General features: G+C 49.7%; 8 protein-coding genes across 8 annotated transcripts; 4 read left to right on the plus strand and 4 right to left on the minus strand.

Annotated features, from left to right (window-relative positions):
- Positions 1–293: 293 nt before the first annotated feature.
- On the plus strand, positions 294–1,616 carry BO86DRAFT_409809 (cation diffusion facilitator family transporter). The gene is made up of 2 exons (XM_025674441.1): positions 294–1,380; positions 1,445–1,616. The coding sequence occupies exons 1-2, from the start codon at positions 327–329 to the stop codon at positions 1,480–1,482; spliced, it is 1,092 nt and encodes a 363-aa protein (XP_025527853.1). The 5' UTR covers positions 294–326; the 3' UTR covers positions 1,483–1,616.
- Positions 1,617–2,718: 1,102 nt separating this feature from the next.
- Positions 2,719–4,852, minus strand: BO86DRAFT_399491 (lysophospholipase 1; the record flags this gene model as incomplete). The annotated part of the gene is made up of 3 exons (XM_025673631.1): positions 2,719–4,015; positions 4,069–4,717; positions 4,804–4,852. The coding sequence occupies 3 exons, from the start codon at positions 4,850–4,852 to the stop codon at positions 2,719–2,721; spliced, it is 1,995 nt and encodes a 664-aa protein (XP_025527854.1).
- Positions 4,853–6,188: 1,336 nt separating this feature from the next.
- BO86DRAFT_448185 (DODA-type extradiol aromatic ring-opening family dioxygenase) lies at positions 6,189–7,341 on the plus strand (the record flags this gene model as incomplete). The annotated part of the gene is made up of 4 exons (XM_025676628.1): positions 6,189–6,249; positions 6,312–6,645; positions 6,736–6,870; positions 6,969–7,341. Exons 1-4 carry the CDS (start codon positions 6,207–6,209, stop codon positions 7,339–7,341), a joined length of 885 nt encoding a protein of 294 aa, XP_025527855.1. The 5' UTR covers positions 6,189–6,206.
- A 2,020-nt stretch (positions 7,342–9,361) lies between these two features.
- Positions 9,362–11,709, plus strand: BO86DRAFT_389216 (serine hydrolase domain-containing protein). The gene has a single exon (XM_025672069.1). It carries the CDS (start codon positions 9,392–9,394, stop codon positions 11,219–11,221), a length of 1,830 nt encoding a protein of 609 aa, XP_025527856.1. The 5' UTR covers positions 9,362–9,391; the 3' UTR covers positions 11,222–11,709.
- An 898-nt stretch (positions 11,710–12,607) lies between these two features.
- On the minus strand, positions 12,608–13,193 carry BO86DRAFT_418929 (PaaI family thioesterase; the record flags this gene model as incomplete). Its single annotated transcript, XM_025675094.1, has 2 exons — positions 12,608–13,021; positions 13,086–13,193. The coding sequence occupies 2 exons, from the start codon at positions 13,191–13,193 to the stop codon at positions 12,608–12,610; spliced, it is 522 nt and encodes a 173-aa protein (XP_025527857.1).
- Positions 13,194–14,243: 1,050 nt separating this feature from the next.
- On the minus strand, positions 14,244–15,044 carry BO86DRAFT_312791 (3-hydroxyacyl-CoA dehydrogenase family protein; the record flags this gene model as incomplete). The annotated part of the gene is made up of 1 exon (XM_025667972.1): positions 14,244–15,044. A coding segment is annotated over one exon (801 nt), but the record flags the coding sequence as incomplete, so codon positions are not given.
- Positions 15,045–17,724: 2,680 nt separating this feature from the next.
- On the plus strand, positions 17,725–18,945 carry BO86DRAFT_456220 (uncharacterized protein). The gene is made up of 2 exons (XM_025677152.1): positions 17,725–18,107; positions 18,174–18,945. The coding sequence occupies exons 1-2, from the start codon at positions 17,819–17,821 to the stop codon at positions 18,482–18,484; spliced, it is 600 nt and encodes a 199-aa protein (XP_025527859.1). The 5' UTR covers positions 17,725–17,818; the 3' UTR covers positions 18,485–18,945.
- A 1,926-nt stretch (positions 18,946–20,871) lies between these two features.
- Positions 20,872–22,466, minus strand: BO86DRAFT_312803 (putative dimethylaniline monooxygenase; the record flags this gene model as incomplete). Its single annotated transcript, XM_025667973.1, has 4 exons — positions 20,872–21,216; positions 21,270–21,629; positions 21,681–22,275; positions 22,321–22,466. 4 exons carry the CDS (start codon positions 22,464–22,466, stop codon positions 20,872–20,874), a joined length of 1,446 nt encoding a protein of 481 aa, XP_025527860.1.
- Positions 22,467–22,563: the final 97 nt, after the last annotated feature.

Consider the following 22,563-nt stretch of genomic DNA (forward strand, 5'->3'; position numbering starts at 1 on the left):
TCACCCACCCAACTACTAACCTCCCGGCGTGTGGCTTAAGTACGGCTGAGCGGACGGGAAGCCCTGTTTTCCACACCCTGTGGTCGTATGTGCTTGGGAGATCCAACTAGTAAATGATGTGACTATCACAGCACGCAAATAGGCAGAAGCGATAGAACATTCAGGCTGCGTGGCGTAAACCCGCAATGTTCCTGCCGCGGGGCAAAGCATGCCAAGATGCCAAGTCTCAATACTCTATCGGATTTATTTCTACAGCCAAGTCTGCAAAATTTTCCCTGCTCAATTTCCCCTGACAGCCAGTGCACAATATCCCTTTCAACTTTGACATGACCGACGACATCGAGCTTGAGCGGCTGCGGGGATCCCTTGTGAGCCCGCCCAGCACTTCGGCATGGAGCCAGCAGCTTCACCGGCGCATCCGGCGGGCGCACAACTATCACACGGAACAGAACCTGCACATCAACCGATTAATCCAGGTGGCTGAAGACCCAACGGCCGCGCGGCTGCTGGACGATGAGCCGGATACGTCGTCTCTGCACGTCAAGGCCGCCATCAACACCTCCATCTACGGCACCATCCTCGTCGCCGCGCTGCAGATCTACGCCGCCGCGACGACCCGGTCCCTGTCTCTCTTCGTGACCATGGCCGAGAGCTGCTGCGAGGCCGTCAGCAACATCGGCCTCGACTACCTGCACCGGAAGGCGCGGAAGCTCAACCACTCGACCCAGTGGCCCGCCGGCGCGGGCCGGCTCTGCAACGCCGGCAACATCTGCTTTGCCTTTGCGCTGATGGCCGTCTCGCTCGTCCTGGTCGTCGAGTCGATCCGGTCGCTGGCGGGCAGTGACCGCGAGCTGGGCAAGTTCGACGTGGCAGCGGTTATCGCAGCGGCGTGCGGGTTCGGCATTAAGCTGTTCCTGGCCGTCTACTGCTTCATCTTCCGCAAACACAGCAGCCAGCTGCAGATGCTCTGGGAGGACAACCGCAATGACTGCTTCGAGTATGGGTTCGCCATCTTCACGTCGGCGGCGGGCGCGAAGCTGAAGTGGTGGGTCGACCCGGCCGGGGCCCTGCTCATCGGCCTGGTGATCATCGTCACCTGGGTCGGCACCGTCCGGAGCGAGTTTCTTGAGCTGTGCGGCCTCGGCGCGTCGCCCAACTTGGTGCAGGAGGTCGTGTTTCTGACGCTGCGCCACTCCGATCTGATCTTGCAGGTCGACTCGGTCCACGCGTACCACTGGGGCGAGGAGTTGTTTGTCGAGGTGGACATCGTCATGGCACCGGAGCTCAGTCTGCGCGAGGTCCACGATGTCGCCCAGGAGCTGCAAGATAAGCTGGAGTCGGTCGAGGGGTTCGCTCGGGCCTTTGTTCATGTTGACTACGGTAGGACCTCTGTGTGATCCCTATACTGATTGTGTTACCGCTGATTGATTTTTCCGAATGCCAGAAACTTCGCATATGCCCGAGCATCGCAAAACCCGCTGATGAGGCAGACATTAAAACTGTGAAAAGAGCTCACATCTCTGACGCCGGATTTATGGCACTATATCAGCTCGAATAGGAACAATTGACATTGTATTTTTAGATGACTTGTGTAAGCGGTCTGAAGGATCAAAAACCAGTTTCAACCCATATGAGTCTGTAATGCTGTGTTTGACCAGACTTTTCTCAATGAGACAAACCTAGTATATTGCCTGAATTGATGAGTACTATTGGCTATTCTATCCAGCTGATAGTGATGTAGAAAATATCCATGTTAAGTTTCTTCTGAACATCTTACTATGAAATGTCTATTTGTCTAGAGTTATATACCAGCAATTTGATTATAGGAGCTAATCGACTATTTGAAATCTATCAGAGAATCCCATGCTCCTCCAATTGTCATCCGCCCAATTTTATATTTGGAAGGGCAGGGGATTTATTGGGTGAAATAGGTCGATTCCTGGGTAGAGCAAGCCTAGCTTAATGGAAGTATATTTGAATTAAGGCTCACGTGATACTACAGCTTTGAACAGCTCCTGAGCAGTATACTAATGACTTGCAGCTATTGATGTCAATCGGCATTGGGCTTACATTGAAGACAGCTATACCCAAGTTACTGTACATATGCTGTGATGCTGTGTTTCAATTTGCGCTAGACAACCAGAAGCGGGAAGCCGGGCGAAGAGGGAACGGGCCTCAGGCTGCGGAAGTTCCGGCGTCAGAGCTGAAGCAAAATTCAAATACCTTATTTAACTATGTCTACACTTGCAGAAGGGGTCTAAAACGTAGTCTAGCTGATTCTGCCTGGGGATGGAAATGCATGAACTTCTTGGAAGCTACTATTCTATTGGCGAGCTCGGGTGGTGGTGGGGAAAGTAGGGCACGGTAAGCAGGGGAGCAGGTGATTGGGTTTGGAGAAAATAGAGTGCTAGATGGCCAGATCAATCTTACTTCTCACTGTACTGTCTCGAGTGGACAGGCTTGGCTAGTGCTTACGGAAATCGAGCAAATGGGCTAGTGCTTACACAACTGTATATAAAAGGTTGCGATAGTTACCCTGTATTTCGTACTAAAGGCACACATCTCAGCCCATTCGATTCTCACATATTCTATATAATCCAGAAACACATAACTTTCCAGTTCTATATTAACTCCCTGTTCATATCAAACAATATCTCATAGCTATATACACACGACAGTCAGAGCTTTCCCACCTTCCAAGTTGAATGTGTTAACAGATCAAATCAGCATGAAGACAACCGCTCCCACAATTGCAATGGCAGATCCTACACCCGCACGTAGCGCAGCACCCATGCTATCAGTAGTCGATGACGAAGTCGCATTCGCCGGCGCAACGGCGCTCAGAGAAGGTGTCGGCTGATAAGCCGCCGGAGTCTCGTCGTCAACGGTCCCATTCCAGCAATAACGTTGGAAACACTTCGTGCAAGCCTCCGGAACGGTAGTACCGGTCCGGTTTAATGAGCGACTGAGAACCGCACAGCCCACGCAGGTCGACCAGTCCGCATCCAGCGTGCCATTCGCCTGTGTCGCAACATTGTACCCATTGGTGATGATCGCATCGCGCTGGGTATTGTTAAATTGACCCTCCGTGAGCGAGTAGTTTGAGCTATAGGTAATCGGGTGGTTGGGCAGGTAAACCACCAGGGGTGTCGGCGTGGTCAGTTGAGAGGCGTTGCAGCCGAAGAAAGTCGGACGAGCGTTCAGGCCCAGATTGAGGAATGTATCGAGGTCTGGGATCTCCGGGAAGGAAGTGTCGTTGGCGACATTAAGGAGAGTGCGGTTGTAGGTTGCAATCAGTGATGAGCCGGTCGGCCAGTAGTCGTAGGATGAGGAGCCGAGGGAGTCGACGGCAAAGATCACGTCGACGTTGCGCTTTTGCTGGATCAGTGGGTACAATGGGACATTCTGGCTGGTTTCGCCTCCGTCTTGCACGATCAGATTGGTGGTTTGGGCGTATGGTGAGGTGGCCGTGTTGTATTGGTAGAATGGGTTCGGGTCGTAGGCTGCCGGTCCGTCAATGCTGGAGTTGGTTGAGCTGGCGGCGTTCTCAAAGTCCTGGACAGCGGTCTTCAAGAACGCTGTCATGCTGGAATTTGGCGCAGCGGCTTCGTACTGCTCTAGGATATACTCCAGATAAAAGAGAATATCCTCTCCGTTCTCGTTCCAGATATCGCTTGACGAGCCGGTAATGAAGCCCGCATTGTCGAAGCCCCGGACGCAGGTTTCGTTGTCTGGCACTACACCGTTGACGAATCGAGTACCAAGATATTCCAGGGGCGCGAAGCCGTAGATATCGTCATCATAGGTACCCCATTCCCAAGGCGTGGTTTCGTAGATGGGGTATGTTGCAGGGGAGGTTGACAAGGTCTCGGTGCTTTGCTGGTTGCCAGTCATAACTACCAGAGGCATCGGGATGTCACCACTCTGGAAGGACTCGGTCTCTGCGATTGAGGACCAAGTGTAGTCAACACCCCCATCGCTAGCATTGAAGAAGTTGTATCCCTGGATACGGCCCCTATGAACATGTGTCAATGTCATTCCCTGGCTCAAGGGAGCAAGCAAGCTTACCAGAAATCTGCATCACCAGTCTTGAATCCAGCCTCCCGCTTGCTCTTAACGTCGGCCGAGATGTTACCCCAAAATTCGACATGTGAAATCTTCTCAGGACCATATATGATTTCCTCCGAGTTGAAGTCCCACAAGTTCTCCTGTAGATTAGAGACCGTCGTGAAATTATTGACGTAGATGGATCCGAGAGCCCAAGAGCCACCGCTGAGGGCAGCGAAATAGGTAGCTGATTGTAGCAGGCCACCGAGCTGACCTTTGGCCGTTGATCCCTCGGTGCGTTCATCGAAGGCCTTAATGACTCCTCCTCCATTGAGACACGCAACAAGACCACCACCCGAAATGCCGATCGCGACATTAGGTAAGTCGCTACCAGTGTGGTTCGCAATGTAGCTCACAGCATCAAAGTTTTCAATCTCAACATGCCCAAAGAAGTCTTTCAGGGCGGACTCGGTCTTCTGACGACGAGCCTGGAGCCATGCTGTCTCATTGGAGGACAGTGCGGAAGCAGGCCGAATTGTAGGTCGGCTCGATGGACATGTGACATGAGCCGGGGCATAGCCGCTCGGAGCGTCTGGAAGAGCACGAGGCTTGATATTCACATTCCGTGAAGCAAAGTCTTCTTTGATGGATATGGCTCCAGCATGGGTAACTGTGATTGGTCCTTGTGAGCTTTTGGTATTCATCAAATAGAAACAGGTGACAAATTGAGACCACCACTCCTTCTCAGCGACTCACATTCTATGATGTTGAGGGACATCAAGCCCAAGAATGTAGAAGTCTTCATAGCACCTCACTGAACAGATCAACAAGAAAATAGATACTGCGCCTTGGAAGACAGAAGTTTTCATGTACTGGGACTTCGATCTGGGTATCGGGAAAAGTCGAGCTATTTATCCTCACAGCCCGAGTTGAAGACCAGGTCGATGCTAAGCAGATAATCAAACAGCGTTCCAAGAACAAGGGAAAGTAAATTGCGAGAGTGGAGTCTGAGGCTGAGAGGGCGCAAGTAGCCCCAACATAAGTAGAAGATCGCATCTGCAATTGGCGACCGGGTGCATCTCGATGTGGTATATGACTCGGGATCGTCGGGCTGGGGTGGATCTCCTCAGGGCCCAAAGGGGCGTTAGCGTTGGTGCACTAGACTAGATCAAGGAAGCAGTTCGGCACCATAACTCATCCGATCCACATGGCTGAGCTTACATCGAACAAGCCTCACATTTTCCCTCGCCGTCAAGAACAGACTCAATCCCTGTCACTGGCTTTTACAAAGCAGTATGATCCCGTGAGTCAAGTAAGAGGCTGTAACTGCCACGTCATCAGGTACACGTGTAGTCATACCAGGTTCCTGGCTGGCAACCCCGCCACCATCGGTTAAGGAGACGCATGAAGCATACATAATAAGTGTGGGTGGGACACGGACGCAGATTACGTAGCTGAGCTTCCGTGCGGGGAAGTTACTTGTCTTCTCCACAAAACCCATTTTGATGATATAGCTGTGCACGGTACCCGGGGGTGAAAGGCTGAATGCGACCTCTAACTGAAGCACAAGCCTGCTCACCTGCACCCTATAATTTAATATATTGTAATCCTGACTCATTGCAACCAACCCCTGACAAAACCCATACCTACTAATGAATCTTCCTTGATCATTTTTTTTGGAGTTGTTCCTCCATATCGAAATGTCCGGAACTGTCAATACGACTCGGCATGCCACACATGCGGCGGGTTGGTAACTTAGGGCTAAAACAGGATCCACCAAGCAGGCCCAGGGCCCCGCACATCTCATCAGCTTCGAATGACTACTCTTTAATATAATACCCGAGGCGAAAATAAAAGTCCGATGGCAATTGGCAGTGAGCGCGGAGTAACACTTCAGAACACATCGGACAAGCACAATAACTACTACTAAAAGTGTTCAGGGCAGCGACAAGACGGGCGGAGAACCGTCGGGGCTTTGGATTTATCGGCAGTCGGCAAATCCGCCCGGGTGCGAACCACAAAAGAGATAACGCCATTTCGCTCCCCACACACGCACTGCAACTAGCACAAGAACTGTAGTACCATACAAATACCCTCACTCCCCTCTCACTCCCCTCTATCTCCTCCTATCTACCCCGCAAATCAACTTGAGAATTAAGATGCCAGACCACACCCGTCTCCCAACCTATTTCATCGGCCACGGTACCATCACCTACAACCAAGCCCCTTCACCATCCACTAACCCAAGGGGAGGACAAAAACAGGCGGCGTCTCCATCCTCTTCAAACCCGGTTACGGCCCCGTCCAAGACGAACTCCGCCAAATCGGCCGGGAGATTCACGGCCTCCGTCCCGAAGCCATCGTTGTAGTCAGCGGACACCACCAGAGCGAAAACCCCGGGGTGGTAGAAGTCAACCTCAAGGAACCCACGAAGGTCTGGCACGACCTCGGCCCCAGCTGGAAGAATACTTACCCGCACGTCTTCGAGTACGAGTACCCGCACCAATCATCGCGCGCGCTAGGTGAGCAGGTCTTGCAGCACCTGGAGGATCATGGGATTCGTGCCGAGGGGGTGGAGAGGGATTTGGATCATGGAATGTATGTGTTTACCATTTTGCTAACTTTCGATATGATGTGGATTGTCTTATCGGTTGATCGTGGAAAACTAACCCGATCCTCCGAAAATAGTTGGGTCCCCTTCAAGCTCATGTTCCCCGAAGGCAGTCCCGAGGAATTGATCAACGTGCCCATTCTCCAAGTCTCTTCGTTTGCAGGGGATGATTACGGGGCGCATGTAGAGTTAGGACGGGCATTGGCGAGCCTGTGAGTGTGACATATTTTTCACTTCACTCCCCGCCCCTTGTGGAGTACTCTCAGCAGGAAAGAGAACAGAGAAGAGCCAACCTAACAAGACCGAACAGCCCCGGTCGCATCCTCATCGTCGGTTCCGGGATGCTATGTCACAACCTCAGAGCCACCCGCGAGAGCACCGACCTGACTGTCGTCAAGGGGATTGAGACAGCGGCACTGCAGATTCTAGAGACAACTCCCCAGACGACACAAGGTTTGACAGAGGCATTCCTGCAGTTGCCGAGGCGGCCCGATTGGCCGCTCGCACATCCGACGGTGGAGCATGTCTTGCCGTTGTATGTGACTTTGGGAGCGGCAGAGGAGATTGAGTCTGTAAAAGGGAAGGAGGGACTTGAGGAAGGAGAGGTGGAAACGTGGAATCGCAATCAGTATATTGTCGGTCAGTCGTATTTGTCTTTCCGGCTGGGGCGGGCTTCGACTTAGAGAGATCTTGTCGGAAATGGGACGATCATAGAAGATGCGAGCGATACAGCTGTGAATATGTCTGTAGTAAACGGAGCAAACAACCACATAGTGCAGTGAGCATTGATACGGAGTGATGTATTTAATGAGATATAAAAGCAATGCGGTCTATGGAGTTGTAGGGTTGCCCTGTAAAGTAAAAGGGGCCTGCCTAGCTTGATAGGGATTGGTGCAATCAATCCCGACTGCAAATTAAACCCACTGTGTAGGATTCATAAGTTCTTGGCCGCGCTTTATGTCTTTTTTTTTTGATGGAAAAATAAAAAACCCAGAAAAGAGAAAACCCAGTAAGTTGCTGAATTACAGCAAGGTGTCTTTTTACTCGAAATTGGCACGGGAGCCAAAGCAAGACCGAGCAGCCAGCCACTACAAAGCAGCTGTGGATGAATACCCTGCATCGCATCCAGTAAACGCTTCGGAAAACACGTGGGACTGATGATGAAATGGTATGTACGTATAAGGTATGTATTAAGTATTTTTAGGATGACTGGGTGTGTGTAAACAGACGGGAAGGCTGTGTATTATCGTGTCTCAGTTACCTCTGAAAGCTCTCACATTAAGCCATCCCAGGTATATAGCTCGGAACAACCGTAATTTCCATACAAGTCATACTCTGTTAGGCTGGGGACAAGGGTTAAGGCTGCAAAGTTAATGTCTGTTGAGTTTTCTGTATTTAACTATGGTCACAGATCGCAACTTTTGACAAACCATGTTCATATATGTTCTGGTCAAATGACCTGATTTGGAAGAATATATATACAGCAAGAAGGTCCTTCTTCTTGGAGCCAAATTCGAGCCTTCCTGCTCCATGTATATATGACCCCGGAGCGCAATTCTTCTGTCCACCCACAATATGTCACTTGTGCGCAGATGGTCAAAGACTCACACAACAGAAGCAAGTTATTGCATTCACTTGTACCATTTTCCAACCAGTGAAATTTGAAGATAGGATTGATGGCTCCTTTTATCCTGGCATTAATTCAACACGCACCAGGTCTTCCACAAATAATACTGCATTCAGCAGATCTAATACCCAAAGCAGAGAAAAGGAAAAGAATATATAGATTCACTACTACTCTGCCACCCTCTAAGCCAAGAAGAGTCTAATTCGAAACTAACTGTTCAGCCCCAGCCAAAGCCTCGCAAGCCCGCCTCAAGGGGGTCTGCATTATCACAATGATCAAAAGGATAGAGCAAAAAGGAATTTTATCGCAGTTCAGAATATCTCTGTGAGTAATGTTACATCAGCAAGCATCTACGGACTAAGTGGCTTGAGGAAAGAGACTGAGCAGGTTGAGTTCCAGGTTACGGAAATTTGTAATATAAGATTCGGCAGAGATATTCCTTTTGATAATGTTGACTATGGATTGTTGGTACGTATGACTACATCGTCGAATAATGCTGACCCTAATCATATATAGGTCGGCTCCGCTCGCAGTTTTTGCTACACTCTGCTGGATGGACTGCGAGCCAGTTTAAACTCACACGATGAGACAACCAACTCATGTTGTTTGGCTGAAACAGCCACAGCAGAGTCAGCTGACTAACTTGGCTGGAGGCCTTAGGCGGTGGGGTGAGCCAGCTAATCTGTTTGCTGTCAAGAATGCGCTACAGTTGGGTTCTTCGTATACACAGGAACCATAGCCATTGCCCCAGCCTTGCCAGCGCAGCGGATGACGGATCGTGCTTGGCAAAGTGGGTAGTTACTTGGTCTTACGCCATGGAAGTTGCCGACTGGCCAAATCGTCAATTCCTGTTCCTGTTCGAGTGATTCCCGATGTGGATCTGGCGGGCCAAGCCGCCCAGCATCGGATGGCTGTGCGGCGGATTTTGAGCGCCATAAACTCAGACGCAAGGCTACCGCAAGGGCAGCTTTGCACTGCCCGTCATGCCGTGCCCCATGCTTGGCAGACGTCTGCTCACGACCTGAAATGTATATAAGTGCTCAGCACGACGCAAGATGCCCTTAGGAGGTCCCAACCCTGGCTCTCATTCGGAACTAGCTTTCATGATGCGGCAATCATCACAATCCATCATTTTGTTATCAACTTTGGCACTCGTTGCAACTGCTGACCGCCTGGGTCCCATATACCCAGCACCGGCCGACCTTTCCAGCCCCAAGAGCCTTGTAAGGGCTGTCTGGGAGAACCTCACAACTACCATCGATGACTATTTATCCCACCCTTCCAGGAATGGATCGACTACTCTTTTGGGAATTGAGAACATTACATTCTCAGCTGGGTTGTTCTCGGTTCATGATCCGGAAGCGAAGAAACTCCAGTATCATTGGACCAGCCCTGAAATCGCAGAATCCACCAATGGAACCAGGAAGGTGGATGGCGATAGCATTTTCCGTATCGCGAGCGTCAGCAAGCTGTTTACCACTTATGCCGGCATGCTCTCTCTAGCCGAGGATGAGTGGAATCTTCCCCTCTCCGGGATCTATCCCGGTTTCGCCAAGTATGCAGCAGAAGCCGCCGATGCCCCGGCTTGGCACATCAATTGGGATGAGATCACGCCGTGGGCTTTGGCCTCCCAGAGCTCGGGTATCCCTACGCAAGGGGGCCCGCTCATGGATCTACTGTGGGAATACGTAACGGGGCAGAGCCTCATAAGCCCGATCACAGCCTACGGACTTCCGCCAGAAAATGCGAGCAGCCTGGGGCCATGCTACGGCTCGCTTGAAGAGGCACTCGAGTTATGTGACGGCACAAATGTGATCGATGCTATGGGATCACGACCTCCGACGTTCAAGCCTTGGTGGACTCCTATGTACTCCGACGCAAACTTTGAGATGCTGGCGCTCATGATCTCCAATATCACTGGGAAGTCGATATCAGACATCTATCAGGCAAAGATCTTCGACTCGCTAAACCTGAGCTCAACCTTCTCCTCTCCGCCGACTAGCAATGTGACCCAGGCCCGGGCTGTTGTCGCGGGTCCCGCAGCAGCGGGATTCTACCTGGAGATTCCTTTTACTACCCCATCCGGAGGGATTTACTCCACAACCAACGACCTCGCCACATTCGGTGTTTCCATCCTCAACCACACGCTACTCTCTGAAACTACCACGCGCAAATGGATGAAACCTCAAACTCACACAGCTAGTTTGACCGCCTCCATCGGCGCCCCGTGGGAAATCGTTCGTGTCGTGAGTCCCACCACGGGCAGGGTGACAGATATCTATACCAAGCTCGGAGACTCGGGCTACTATGGCGGCATTGTGGCTCTGATTCCAGATTATGATGCCGGTTTCAGCATCCTAGCAGCCTCTACGAGCGATCAACGTAGTGCCCTGACCAACGTGATCCTGGACTATATTACCCTGTCTGTGCTTCCAGCTCTAGAGGCCCAGGCCGCTCTGGAGGCAGCTCAGAATCTTGTAGGCACATACGTCTCAGAGGATCCCAGTCTCAATTCCTCCGTCACTATTGCCGTTGACAATTCGGTCGGTTCCTCGAGTTACTTCCATGGTCTGAGACTTACTCGGTGGATATCGAACAACACCGACCTGCTAGCCTCGCCCTATTTGAGCGGCTACAAGCCTCGACTTCTGCTGAGCATCCCGAAGTCCACTCCCCGTGGCGTGGCCGGAGAAGTGGCCTTTCAGGTTTCCAGGTTCCCACAGACTTACAGCTATTTCGCCTCCAATGCGGCGGATCTCGGCGTGATCGGTCCATTTACGGGTCAATATAACACTAACTTGGATTTCTGGAGTACTGACACTATTTACTATGGAACTCGTGGTCTGGGAACGTTTGTTTTCACCGTCGACGGCGACGGGAAAGCTTCGGCTGTCTCTCCTACGGCTGCGAGAATCAAGTTGAAGAGAACGACATAGTCGGAGTCCTCCTTTCCAAGTTTATTGTATTCATCATTTTTACTCCACTGCTAGTTCTTGGTCTCATCCGATTAGCTTTCCTATCGAACATAGTGAATTCTACAGTCCTTCAAATCAATTACCGGCCTTTTTCTATCTTTTCTCGTCACATGAATCAAATTCCAGTCTTCCAATATGTCACACTGCATTTATGGCATACTTGCAATGCTGGAGAACCAATCTTCGCTCGCTGTTGTCGGTGTCTGGGATAGTGCTTAGCTTCCAAGGTACCCTGCCCTACATCCGGTTGTTGTGAAGGAATGGCCCTTCATCCAATTTATCTTGACAAGGAATGCATGTTGCCTTACTGCCGAGTTCGACCCTTTTCCGAACCTGGATTATAGACAGGTGCGTAATCACCTAAGATCATACTACCGAGTTTTGATTTTTGGCGGGATAGGAACCTTGGCTCTTTTTGAATATAGACTGGTACACTAAATCCAATCATTGATCATTTACCTACTATGAACCTGATTTCTATAGAGACTGACGATGACCTATATGATGCCCTCATTAGTTGGGTGTTTGTTATAAGAGATACCCTCTAGACAAGGCACATGGACTACCGGGGGAAGGAAGCGATAATATACCTAGCAGGACCCCTTTTTTCCTCTTAATATCTCCTTCTTCTCTCTTCTTCTTTATCTCTTCTGCTCTGTATTATCCTTGCATCCAATGTGATAGAGATCTCCGGAGAGATAGCATAGACAATGCGACATCGTTCCAGGTGACACAGTTTGGTAGGGAACAGTCAGGTGGATGGGGGAGCCCTGAAGGAGCGGAACACCGTCCCGGACCCGCGGGTGACCGCCGTCATGTGGTGTATGTTTTCTTGGTTTGTATCTTCTTTTCTTGCTTATACAGTTACTTCTGGAATTGGGAAGCACTAGTGTCTAACAAGTTTCACTATTCCATAACTTCTGTCAAACTAGAGTTTCCAGGTAACAGGGAATTCCTTGCGCACCAAATCTTGGATTGCCTACCAAGTGAAATGGCTTCATCAAGTTTCATGAAATGGCGCTCTGGTATGCAGACATCTTCAGAAGATTGACCACTAGGGACCTTCATATTGGGAGCAGCCTGAGCCAAGAATCCGCATTGTAAACTTGTCAAGACGTCACTTGAACCCAGCACCATGACACAATAAGATTAGCCTTCACATGACATGTAAGTCGCATGCAAGGGACCGGATCAGGTAAGATGTCCGTCACTTTCATGCCTCTTGACCAAGTCTCTGAATGGCAATACTCTTTACCTGGCACACCGAATCTGGACTGGTCATGGCGTAAAATGTTCTCGGATTCTGCCTGTATGTGGCTAGTGCGCTGTTCAGGACCGGCCAAACCTCTACAGCCTGCCTCCTTGCTCGCGGTCCATATTGACTTTTTCGTGCACGCCTATGGCACAGAGATCCCCGGATCCAATATCGTAGAAGTCAGCCCTTGTCAACGCCATACGTCTTCCCAGATTGACCATGCGGCAAACCGCCCGGACCTCGGCGCCTAGCGGAAGGGGATGCAGGAAGGTCATGCGCATATTGCGACTGACGCCCGAGTCCGAGAATCGACCCGGCGTGGCCGCAGCGATGATCAGCACGGTCGTAAGATTGTCGACGAGAGTAGCAGCACATCCTCCATGAAGATGCAGTTGGGGGCCGCACATTGATTGGGCCACCACGAATCGGTAGGTCACGGAGGCATCAGGGCGTTCAGCTACGGACTCAATCCGGAGATGGCAATGTTCTACAGTGACATCCCAAGTCTTATGAGCAAATACAGTTAGCTGGGTCCCTCTTTCACTGCCTTTGGAAGATGGAAGCACATACCTTCTTGAGCTCCTGATGTCCAACGAGCTGAAAATACCAAAAGACCTTCTTTTCGAAGTTGTTGACAATATCTTCCGGGGCGGAAATTGACATAATGTTTTTCGGCATGGTGAGAAGATTGTAGGGTCGGTTTAGAATTATGTCTGAGTTGCAAGGCACAATTCAAGGTGGCTAGCCTGGTCATCATAGGAAGAGCAGGATATTCAACCATTATATGGAAGATCTAACGGAGGTACATCATTATCTATTTTGATCCACACCACAGATGTTAGTAAGGCACGAAGGTGGTGAGGAGCTAGAAAGGCATGCTTGCCTTTTTCGTCATTACACCCATCACAAGACCAGCATTATATGTACAACTTGCATAATGCAGGCGCTCTAAACAAGGTAAAGCTCGTGCAATGACCCAATATTATATAGATGCAGAGTTTCTATGCTGCATTGTGGCTGGCCCAGTCGAGTCTGTAATTGGCACTTTCCCACCATGAGCAGTTATGCATAAATGAATATGCATTGAGGAATCTAGGTTACGCTATGAGGCTATTCTTACAGATTCATCACGCTTGGCATGACATACTTCGCCTCATTCGAGGTGCATCAGACTAGTTCACAGGGACTTAACACGCATCAATTGTTCGCCGGCAATCGCCTCCAAGTCAACTCGGGAATGATTTTCCTGCCCTCCGGGGTGATCGTCGGCTCCTCCGGGGTGAGCCTCAATATTTCGCAACCATTGTCCGTTTCAATATGTACAAGCCGCCTTTCCAGTTGTCCAATCATGTTCGGGTAGATACAATTTGTAAAGCGATGCTGAACGGCCGGTTTCTCTCGATCTTCTTCCACGTAGAAATGACCGGAGTATGCAAAATACCGTCGAGCCGCCTGGGAATGCTCCCCGGGCGTGGCAGTCCAGTAGTCATCCGACCTGAATTCAGCTTGGCCGGGAATACGCAGCTGCGCGGAGACAAAGCCCGCCTCGCTGTAGATCAGATGACCTGAGATCTCTTTACCAAAAGGATAATCCTTTTGCTGAGAGCCTGTCTGGGAACTGGACACCGATGTACACTCCACTAACTCCCAGGCTCCCAACAACCGTTCCCGCAGTTGACCGTTGCTCACCTGCTTCTCGCCTTCTTTCCGTGGTTGGGGCAGCAATCTACCAGTGCCTGACTCCACATATTTCTCTCGGAAGAATTCCAATGCGTAAGATGGGAGGTACGTTCGCTCCTTCAGATAAATCTCCTCAATGTCGCATACTGTCTGCAAGCCCACCAAGTCCATGAGCTCGCAGGGCCCATACTTAGCATGCATGGCCTGCTTGAGCATCGCATCAATATCCGTCGGTTTTCCTGCACCATCCGCAAGCACCATCATGATCTCACGCTTGACTGCCGCCCAGATACGGTTCATGATGAACCCAGTCGAGTCAGCTTGGCAGACCACCGGACGGCGCCCGATCCCGCGGAGCTCCTTCGACAGGAACTCGATCACATCAGGGTCTGTATGCCCGCATGACATGAGTTCGACAAAAGGCCCCTGCCCTTGGGGAAAGTAATGAGCGTTGAGAATGCGACGTTGGCTCGCAGCCGCGATGCCTTGGACGAGGACACTGCTGCGAATCGAGGATGAGTTTGTCGTGATGATTGTGTTTGAAGCACAGAGAGAGCTCAATGTGTTCACCAACTGCTTCTTGGCATCGATGTCCTCGGCAATGCACTCAATTACCATCCATGCATTCTCGACGGCGTCTTTCAGCTCCCGGGACGTCTTCACGTGGTTGGGCTGTTTGGAGTTTTGATCGAGCTGTGACTCAATCCAGTGCAGAGTATCCTGCGCAACGTCTTCGTTTGTATCATATAGAGTCACTTTGCGGTTGTGTTGAGCGTAGACAAGAGCGACCTGGCAGCCGATTGTGCCACAGCCAATAATGGCAACGTATTTGGTATTGCTTTCAGCCATGGTCAGTTTGACTTGCGGACGAAGTGGCCTCTTAGTGGCCTCTTAGTGAGCTCAGTAATGTTGGAAACAGAAATCTGCAGTTGGTTTCTATCTGTGTCTGAGTAGACAGGGATGGGCGGGGCTTATATCCAGTACGTCTTACGGGGCAAAGGCGGCCCATCTGGTAAAATTACTACCAATGTGATTGAATGTTGTGCCTCTTTTGGCAGACTACACATTTAATACATCTACTTACTGTTATTCTACCTGTTATGCATGCTATTCCCATTTTGAAAAACTTGTTCTCTTCAAGAGATTCACCTGGGTTGACTTTCCAGTCCAAGGACAGGTGGGTGGGACACCAATTTGTGGCTCTGGTATCAATCATCGATAGAGTTTCTGCCCCCTTACATCTCGATGACTTCATCCAGGGGAGTACAAAAATCGCCGAGCACGACAAGGACCGTCTATCGTAATGAATAGAAGAAGCGCATGACATCCTACTCCTCCCTTGGGGGTTTGATGCATGGATAGTCGCAGCGAGGACTTCTTTGGCGTTGTTCCGCATCGCGACGCGTCATCTTACCAAAATTGCCTGAAGGATCGAACAGGTTATCAACATGGAAGCATCGACGTGGGAGAACCATAACCATTCTCTGGGTTATTCAGGTTCTCTAATCTCTTACATGTCAGAGTCCATCATATTACTCTAGAAGGTCAATAGTGTTTTCCAGCTACCATTCTGCTCACAATCCAAATCTTGCAACAGGAACGGGCTCATCGTAAATGTGATAGACTATGAAGACTCCTCGGGATATGATAGAGTGAATAGGATGACAGAGGCAGGATCTTTTCTCATACTATAATTAGCTAATTTGTATTCATAGATGACCTCATTAATTCAGGGCTGGAGCCGAAAATGTCCTAACATATGCTCCATTGCTCTAGGCAAGCTCTAAATACCTCCAGGATGGTGGGGAACCGAGATATGGGATTTTCCTTCCAGAGGCCCTGACCCCTGTCTCACAGCAGATTCTAGAATTAGAGTCAACTTCGGGGTAAAATCGGTCGCTCGGTTTGTGCAATTCGCAGCCCGACCTCTCGCACATCGCCTTTGATATGAGCCAGTTCCGAACGGGTCAATGCTGCCTAAGGCATCAAAGGAACGGGCATGGCTCTATCGGTTCCAGGCTAAACCTTTTACAGTTTGCCGACACACCCGACCCTAGCCTAACCGTTCGATGAACCGTAATTCTTTAGGATAGGGGCTGACTGCACCTCCATAGGCATAGGCTTGCATGAAGTGAGTGGGGATAAAGACTTTTAGATTAGTTAAAGCTGCTACTTAACCTTAAGTGTCTATTCTACGGACCGATTTACGATCATCAACCTGACTCGATGCTCACCTTTTCAGCCAACTTTATCTTTCCTTTCTCTCTGCTGCTATCATTATCGGAGGTCAGCGTTATCTTTAAGGTACGAATCACCCTGTGACAGTATCCCACACTATGAAGCCCGCACCCTTGACTGTGCTGGGAGCTCTAGCACTTCTACTCGGCTTGGCTCAGACCGCTAAACCCGATTGCTACACCAGCATCGGTGACATGGAAATGGTCGGCACATCTGTATGAACATGTGCAGCCAAGTAAACGGGTACTACTACGCTACCAAAGGAAAAGCTTGCTCGTGTGGCAAGCGACCACCGCCATTTGAGACTAAAACGGATAACCGAGCCTGTACAATTCAGTGTCTGGGCTACCCCTTTGATAAGTGTGAGGCTCAATATCTTTTCTACCATCTGAATTCGGCTCTCGCCGACTGACTGGACTTGGGTGGTGGTGATGGTGTCTACTTGGTAGGGGAAATGCCGGGCGACCATCCGAGCATCGCTCGCGGGGAAAGCACTTCGACGATGGCTGCAGCTTTGACTGCAGTAGGCACAATCCAGAGCACAGCTACTGCTGCCTACTTGACTATGACCGCAGAGCCAGCTGATACCACCAGTTCCAGGTCTGCCTCTGTCGTACCTTGGACCAGCAGCACTCCGCTGGCCAGTGCTGTTCATGCCAATTCTACCTCGGGGGCGAGCCGTCGCTTCAAGCTGCTCTATCTCCAGGATAATTGAGGATGATACAAGTACGCTGGATGCGATACGAGTGTTCTTTCTGAATCAATTTCTCCGTTGACTCTCTAAGAAACGTAGACCGCGAGTGGGCAGCTCAGGGAGTTCTTTCCTTCAGTACTGTTACATGCGGAGGCAAATGTTCCGATAAATGTAGTAAATCCCTAAACATATGTAGAGAACGAGAGGCAAAAGAACTTTAAATTGTCTCTGAGAGTGATGGATCTAACTTGGATTGTAGGATAAAATGTCAGCCGCAGTCAGCCAGCGAAAGCTGCCTCAGGCATAAGATTCGGGTAATTCCGACAAGCGGAACCCCCCACTGGGACTAGCTTCATCCACAATCCTATTCTAGGAAATACCCTAACCCGGTTTCGAAAAGCCGAGATTACTCGTCTTCGAAAACAGCCAATGGGAACGACACCTGTCTCAGATCAGGGGTACCTTTCATTTGGAGCAAGACCCTGGTGTTCGTTCAATTGGCCCATTGGATATCCGGCCCCCAAAGACCGCAGCTAATTGCAGCTAATTTGAATCCTCCAGGGTCCTGCCTTTTCCTGGGTGCTGCTGCACTTCCACCTACTTATCTTGCTCTTTCCTCAATCTTGTCATTCCTCCCACATAATTAATTCTGTGCTTTCTAGCCTGCGGCTGACAACAGACGATATTTGCAATGATGCTCACGTCTTCGAATGCACTGAGTGCTCTGGCACTCTTCCTTGTTTCGGCTCAGGCCCTTGAATGGGGTACATACGCTTGCATGAAGAGTTCTGGGGACATGACTAAACTAGGCTCATCGCCATACCAATCTCCCGGCTTGTGCCAGAGTTTGTGCGAGAAAGAGAAGGGTTATTTCTTGGCCTTGCAAGACGAGGATTGCTGGTGTGGCAATCAGCCCCCCGCCTTTGGTAGTATGGGTGGTTCGTGCGATACGGTCTGTCCAGGCTATCCCAGTGACAAGTGTAAGTGTGAACTCCCTGGCCGCGCTGATAGAATTGGCTGACCGCCGACTAATACTTGTCGCTTAGGTGGCGGTGACGGGAGTTACTCGGTTTGGGAACTGGAGGAGGACTATTCGAATCCTAGTCTGGAGTCAAACACGGCGACGGTGACCACAACGGCAATGACTTCCTCTTCCGCTTCTTCCTCCTCCTCCTCCTCCTCCTCCTCCTCCTTCTCTTCTTCTTCTCTTTCGTCCGCCGATTCTGCGGTCGTGACATCAAGCTCGGCGACGGTAGCCTCCTCGTCTGGCGCCACCCCATTGGCTACTACTACGCCCGTGGCTCAGGCCGTTCATACCAATGCGGCCAGCCGTCCCTCCCGATTCTTGTTTTTCTAATCTCAATAGTGTGATGAAGCTTTCGGCCGCAAGTGTGATGGTTGTGGAAACATGTACAATATGCTTTTCGTCTGCATATGCAGATCCTAAGATTCTATTTCTCTCCTGCTATGCACTTGCCCTCAACAGCCTGCCTGTCCAATGGCAGAAGCTTAGAGCGTCACATCATGCATAACGTCAAATCTCGCAGACTGAAATCCCCTCATGTATATATGGGTTGGGGTGCATTTGAGCGATATATTGCCGGCCACATGTGGGAATTAATTCCAGCCGAGGCTTGCAGTAGGCAGAGCAAAATCCTATTAGGGCAATTCGGATAGCCTCTGCTGAGAACATATATTGCCGATACGTCTCTGTGGTTTAATGCGACCGGCCACCGCATCTGCTGGGAAAGTAAAATTCACTACAGACCTGTATCTAGTATATTCACATGATCACAAGCGCCGTTATTCTGATGTTGCATTTGCCTCATCTACTCTTGTTCATGTACAGCCCTCAAAGTACTATTCTTGCTTGTTGAGTGATAGAAAAGTTTGATTAGTACATAGGTGAAAGGTAGCTCATAACTAACACATACATATGCTGCTGATCACTACTAGCATCTTTTATTGAACTTGAGATGGGATGCTTTGCAGCAGAGGGTTAAATATTGGATTATACTGAACCCGGAGTTTCTCAAAGGTAACTGCTATAATGATGAGGCAATTATGTCTGGTTGTCTAAGTTTCCCCTTCTAATAAGCTGATAAGTAACGGTAGGCAGTCAGAAAAATTGGGTTAGTGAGCAGAGAAACCTGGGAAGAAATTTGTATTCTGGCTTATGGTGTGTGGGATTGCCGCGAATGCCTTCAAAGGAATTGTGACTTTAGATGAACTGCTAGAGAAGACCCCACCTAAAGTGCGTAAATCATGGACCCTTGAGTGGAAGGAATGCGCTCTCAGATTCAGTTTCACAAGGTAACACCTTGCAAAATAACTACGGTTCTCCAGTAAAAAAGCTTATTTTCGAGATTCCCTAAGAGTCTATTGAATTTAAGGTGCCGTTACCAATACGGTTGATTATAAGCTCTCACAAACATACAAAAAATACTAACTGGTCTACAGCAAAGGCCTCCGAAGCGGCGTGCACGCAAGCCTTGGATTATCAAAACTCAGACACCTTCAAAAAGTATCAATCTATAATCAAATAACTTGACCTTGGTGCCTGCTTTTGGAATAAGGAACCTGATCATAAGTCCCATGGAATAGAAGAGAGTATAATTTATTATTAGGATCCCAATATCCCTCAGAAGCTTAATGCTGCGGCAGTGGTAGAACTTAAGAATAATCCTTCAATAATAGGTATATATTAGCAACTTAGTATATCAAACCGCCAAATTTCTGGGGGATCTGGATAGATATAAGGTATCGGCGATTTGAGGTCTCAGGGTAGGCTTCTGGAACGTGTTTCTTGATTTTCTTTGTGGTTGGTGGAACTACGTTCCCGCATGTAAACAAGTGGGAAAAGGCCTTTTGGAATCACGTGGCCGGATTAGCGACGCTGACATCAGGACTTGGTGGCTGAGCAAGCCAAGTTGTATAATAAAGCAACTAAATTACATCGCGCGAAGAAGAAAGAGTTTATTAAAAATTAATGGAAGATATTTTATAATAAATATATCTTAGAGTACAAGTTTACTGAATGAGATACAACAGACCTTTTTAATATCTGTTTTAAATATATACTAGAGAAAGCCCAACTCCGGGAAAACCTGTTTTAAGAAGTACCAGTTTATAGTAAAATTGGATGGCAATACCTATATAATATACCAAATATTATTAGATCAGAAGAGAGAGAGTAACCTATTACCCAGGTATATTATCTGTTAATAGAAAATGCCCGCTATGCTCTGGAAAATCAATTCAAAGCCAGAATACTTTCCAGGTGGCTGGCCGGAAAAGAAAAGATTGGCCCAGTCGTCTCCCTCGTGCATATTAGACATCTGGATACCTACTGGCTTGTTAAAGCAGTGCTCGTTTTGTCACACCACAAAACGCACGCCACGTGTTTCGGGGGGGGGGGGTGACTTGGCCATCCCTTGCATCCCTGCGTATTCAACTGCTTGATGCATCCTCCTGTGCAAGGCCGGGGGGACCCATGGTGTCTTCTACAATAGTTCAGTGCGCGGAATATAGGTCGCGGCTCCCTTACTATGAGGCAGCTCCAATGGCTCCGAGAGCCTTGCGATGCCTTTTCATGCCACGCGGCAGCCGGCGTTGGAATGTCACGGTAATGGGCGAGTTCCACGAAGGCCTGGTCATCTTCTACGTCCGCCAGTAATTATCTAGGCGCTTACACTTATCGCCTCGGTGCGCGATGACTCGAATAATAACAAACTTGATCAACATCTACCCCAAAGATTGCTCTGCCCGACTTTGATCCTTCTTCCACCACTCGATCCTCGTGTTGATGAAGTCCCAAAATACATCGGCCCATGCCGACTCGTACTTCGGCAAAACTCTCCCTGTTGTACCGGGCTCTGGTTCCCCCGCAAGCTCCCTGAGCTGCTCAAAGTGCGTCTCAAAGTCAGGCATCAGTGTCCAGAACGGTCCTCCGTCTCCGCGCTCTGCAAGTCGATCCTCTTCCCATTTCTCCATTTCTTCGCGCGATGGGAGAGATGCTCGTCCGGCGAGAACGCGGGCTGCGGCGACGGCTTGCCATTCGAAGATGCGGATTCCGAAGCCTCCTGTGACCTTGATTGATGTTATTACAAGGCCTAGCACCATGGAGAGGGTCCGGTACTCACCATGCCGATCAAGGCGAGACTTGGATTGTCAATCTTGAAGACATGTTTATATAGGCCCGGTACACGCTTATGAACTGGTCCCAGGTCTGGCAGAAACGGGAAGCTAAAATCGTATCCTGTCGCAAAGACGATGGCGTCCACGTCATGAGCGATAGCTCCATCAGCGAAATAAATTGCTCCGGTTTCCGAGTCGAATGACGATATCTCGGAATGGTTTTCGATTTCTGGGTGGGTGAATGGTGTTTCTCCAAATATTGGTGAGTGTTTGCGGAGTGATGAGATGATGGGCAACTTAGAGACTCGGCGAATGTCGTGGAGAGCGTCGAATGCAGAGACTGATCCTCCGACAACAATGACCCGCTATACGTGAGAAGTCAGAGATGCCACAGATAACCCGGAGTAGGCGGTTACCTTTCCCTTGAACTCGTCGGACGTCTCATAGTGCTTGCTGTGCTTAATTCTACCAGGATAGTTTTCATCGTATTCAACGATCCCTGGGATATTCGGAATATTGGGCAGGTAATAGTGCCCCGTTGCAACTACAACGGCGTCGAATCTCTCCTGCCACCAGTAATCTGTCTCACATCCAGCGGCAGATTTGCGCAGCGTCAGCACCCACTCTTGTCCTGTGTGCTGAGCCAGCTCAACACTGGTCTCGAACTCGACCAGATGTTCATGATTGCCTCGCTTGAACACGTCTTCTACCCAGTCGCGCATAACTTCGCGATGCCGAAACGGCGAGTCTGGGCCATACTGTGACAACGTCCCCTCCGACAAGATCTTTGGAATCGGTTCCTGCGAGAAACACATTACACTAGGTGGCAGATTGCTGTGCAGGTTCACGTGGGCTCCAGTATCTGAGAACCGGTGAAGGTATGAGCTCATCTCTTCCGCTCGCTCGGTCTCGCAGGGTAGACTCTGGGGGATTTGGATACCCTTGTCCGCGCGGTGCTCGACCAAGTCCCGTAAGGATGGGATGCGCGAATCTTTTCGAGGCGTGTGAACCCTGTACTCATTAGCTTTTATCCAGAGTGGTAGGTGGGTGACAGACCATGTTCCTCCTATGACGTCCTGTCTCTCAAAAACTCGAATTGTGTCGAATGCCTGCTCCTTGACGAGGGCATCTGTCGCGACTGCACCTGCAGGCCCAGCGCCAATGACGGCAACTCGACGAACATTCAGTATTGTTTTCGTCATTATTGCGACTTGAACAAGTGACCTTCAACACACTTAAAAATGATCTTGAAACTTGGACTCGATCTTCGAGCAGAAAAATAAAGTGAATCGGAGACCT

This window comes from Aspergillus japonicus, assembly GCF_003184785.1.
Source record: "Aspergillus japonicus CBS 114.51 unplaced genomic scaffold BO86scaffold_23, whole genome shotgun sequence".
Lineage (NCBI taxonomy): Eukaryota > Fungi > Ascomycota > Eurotiomycetes > Eurotiales > Aspergillaceae > Aspergillus > Aspergillus japonicus.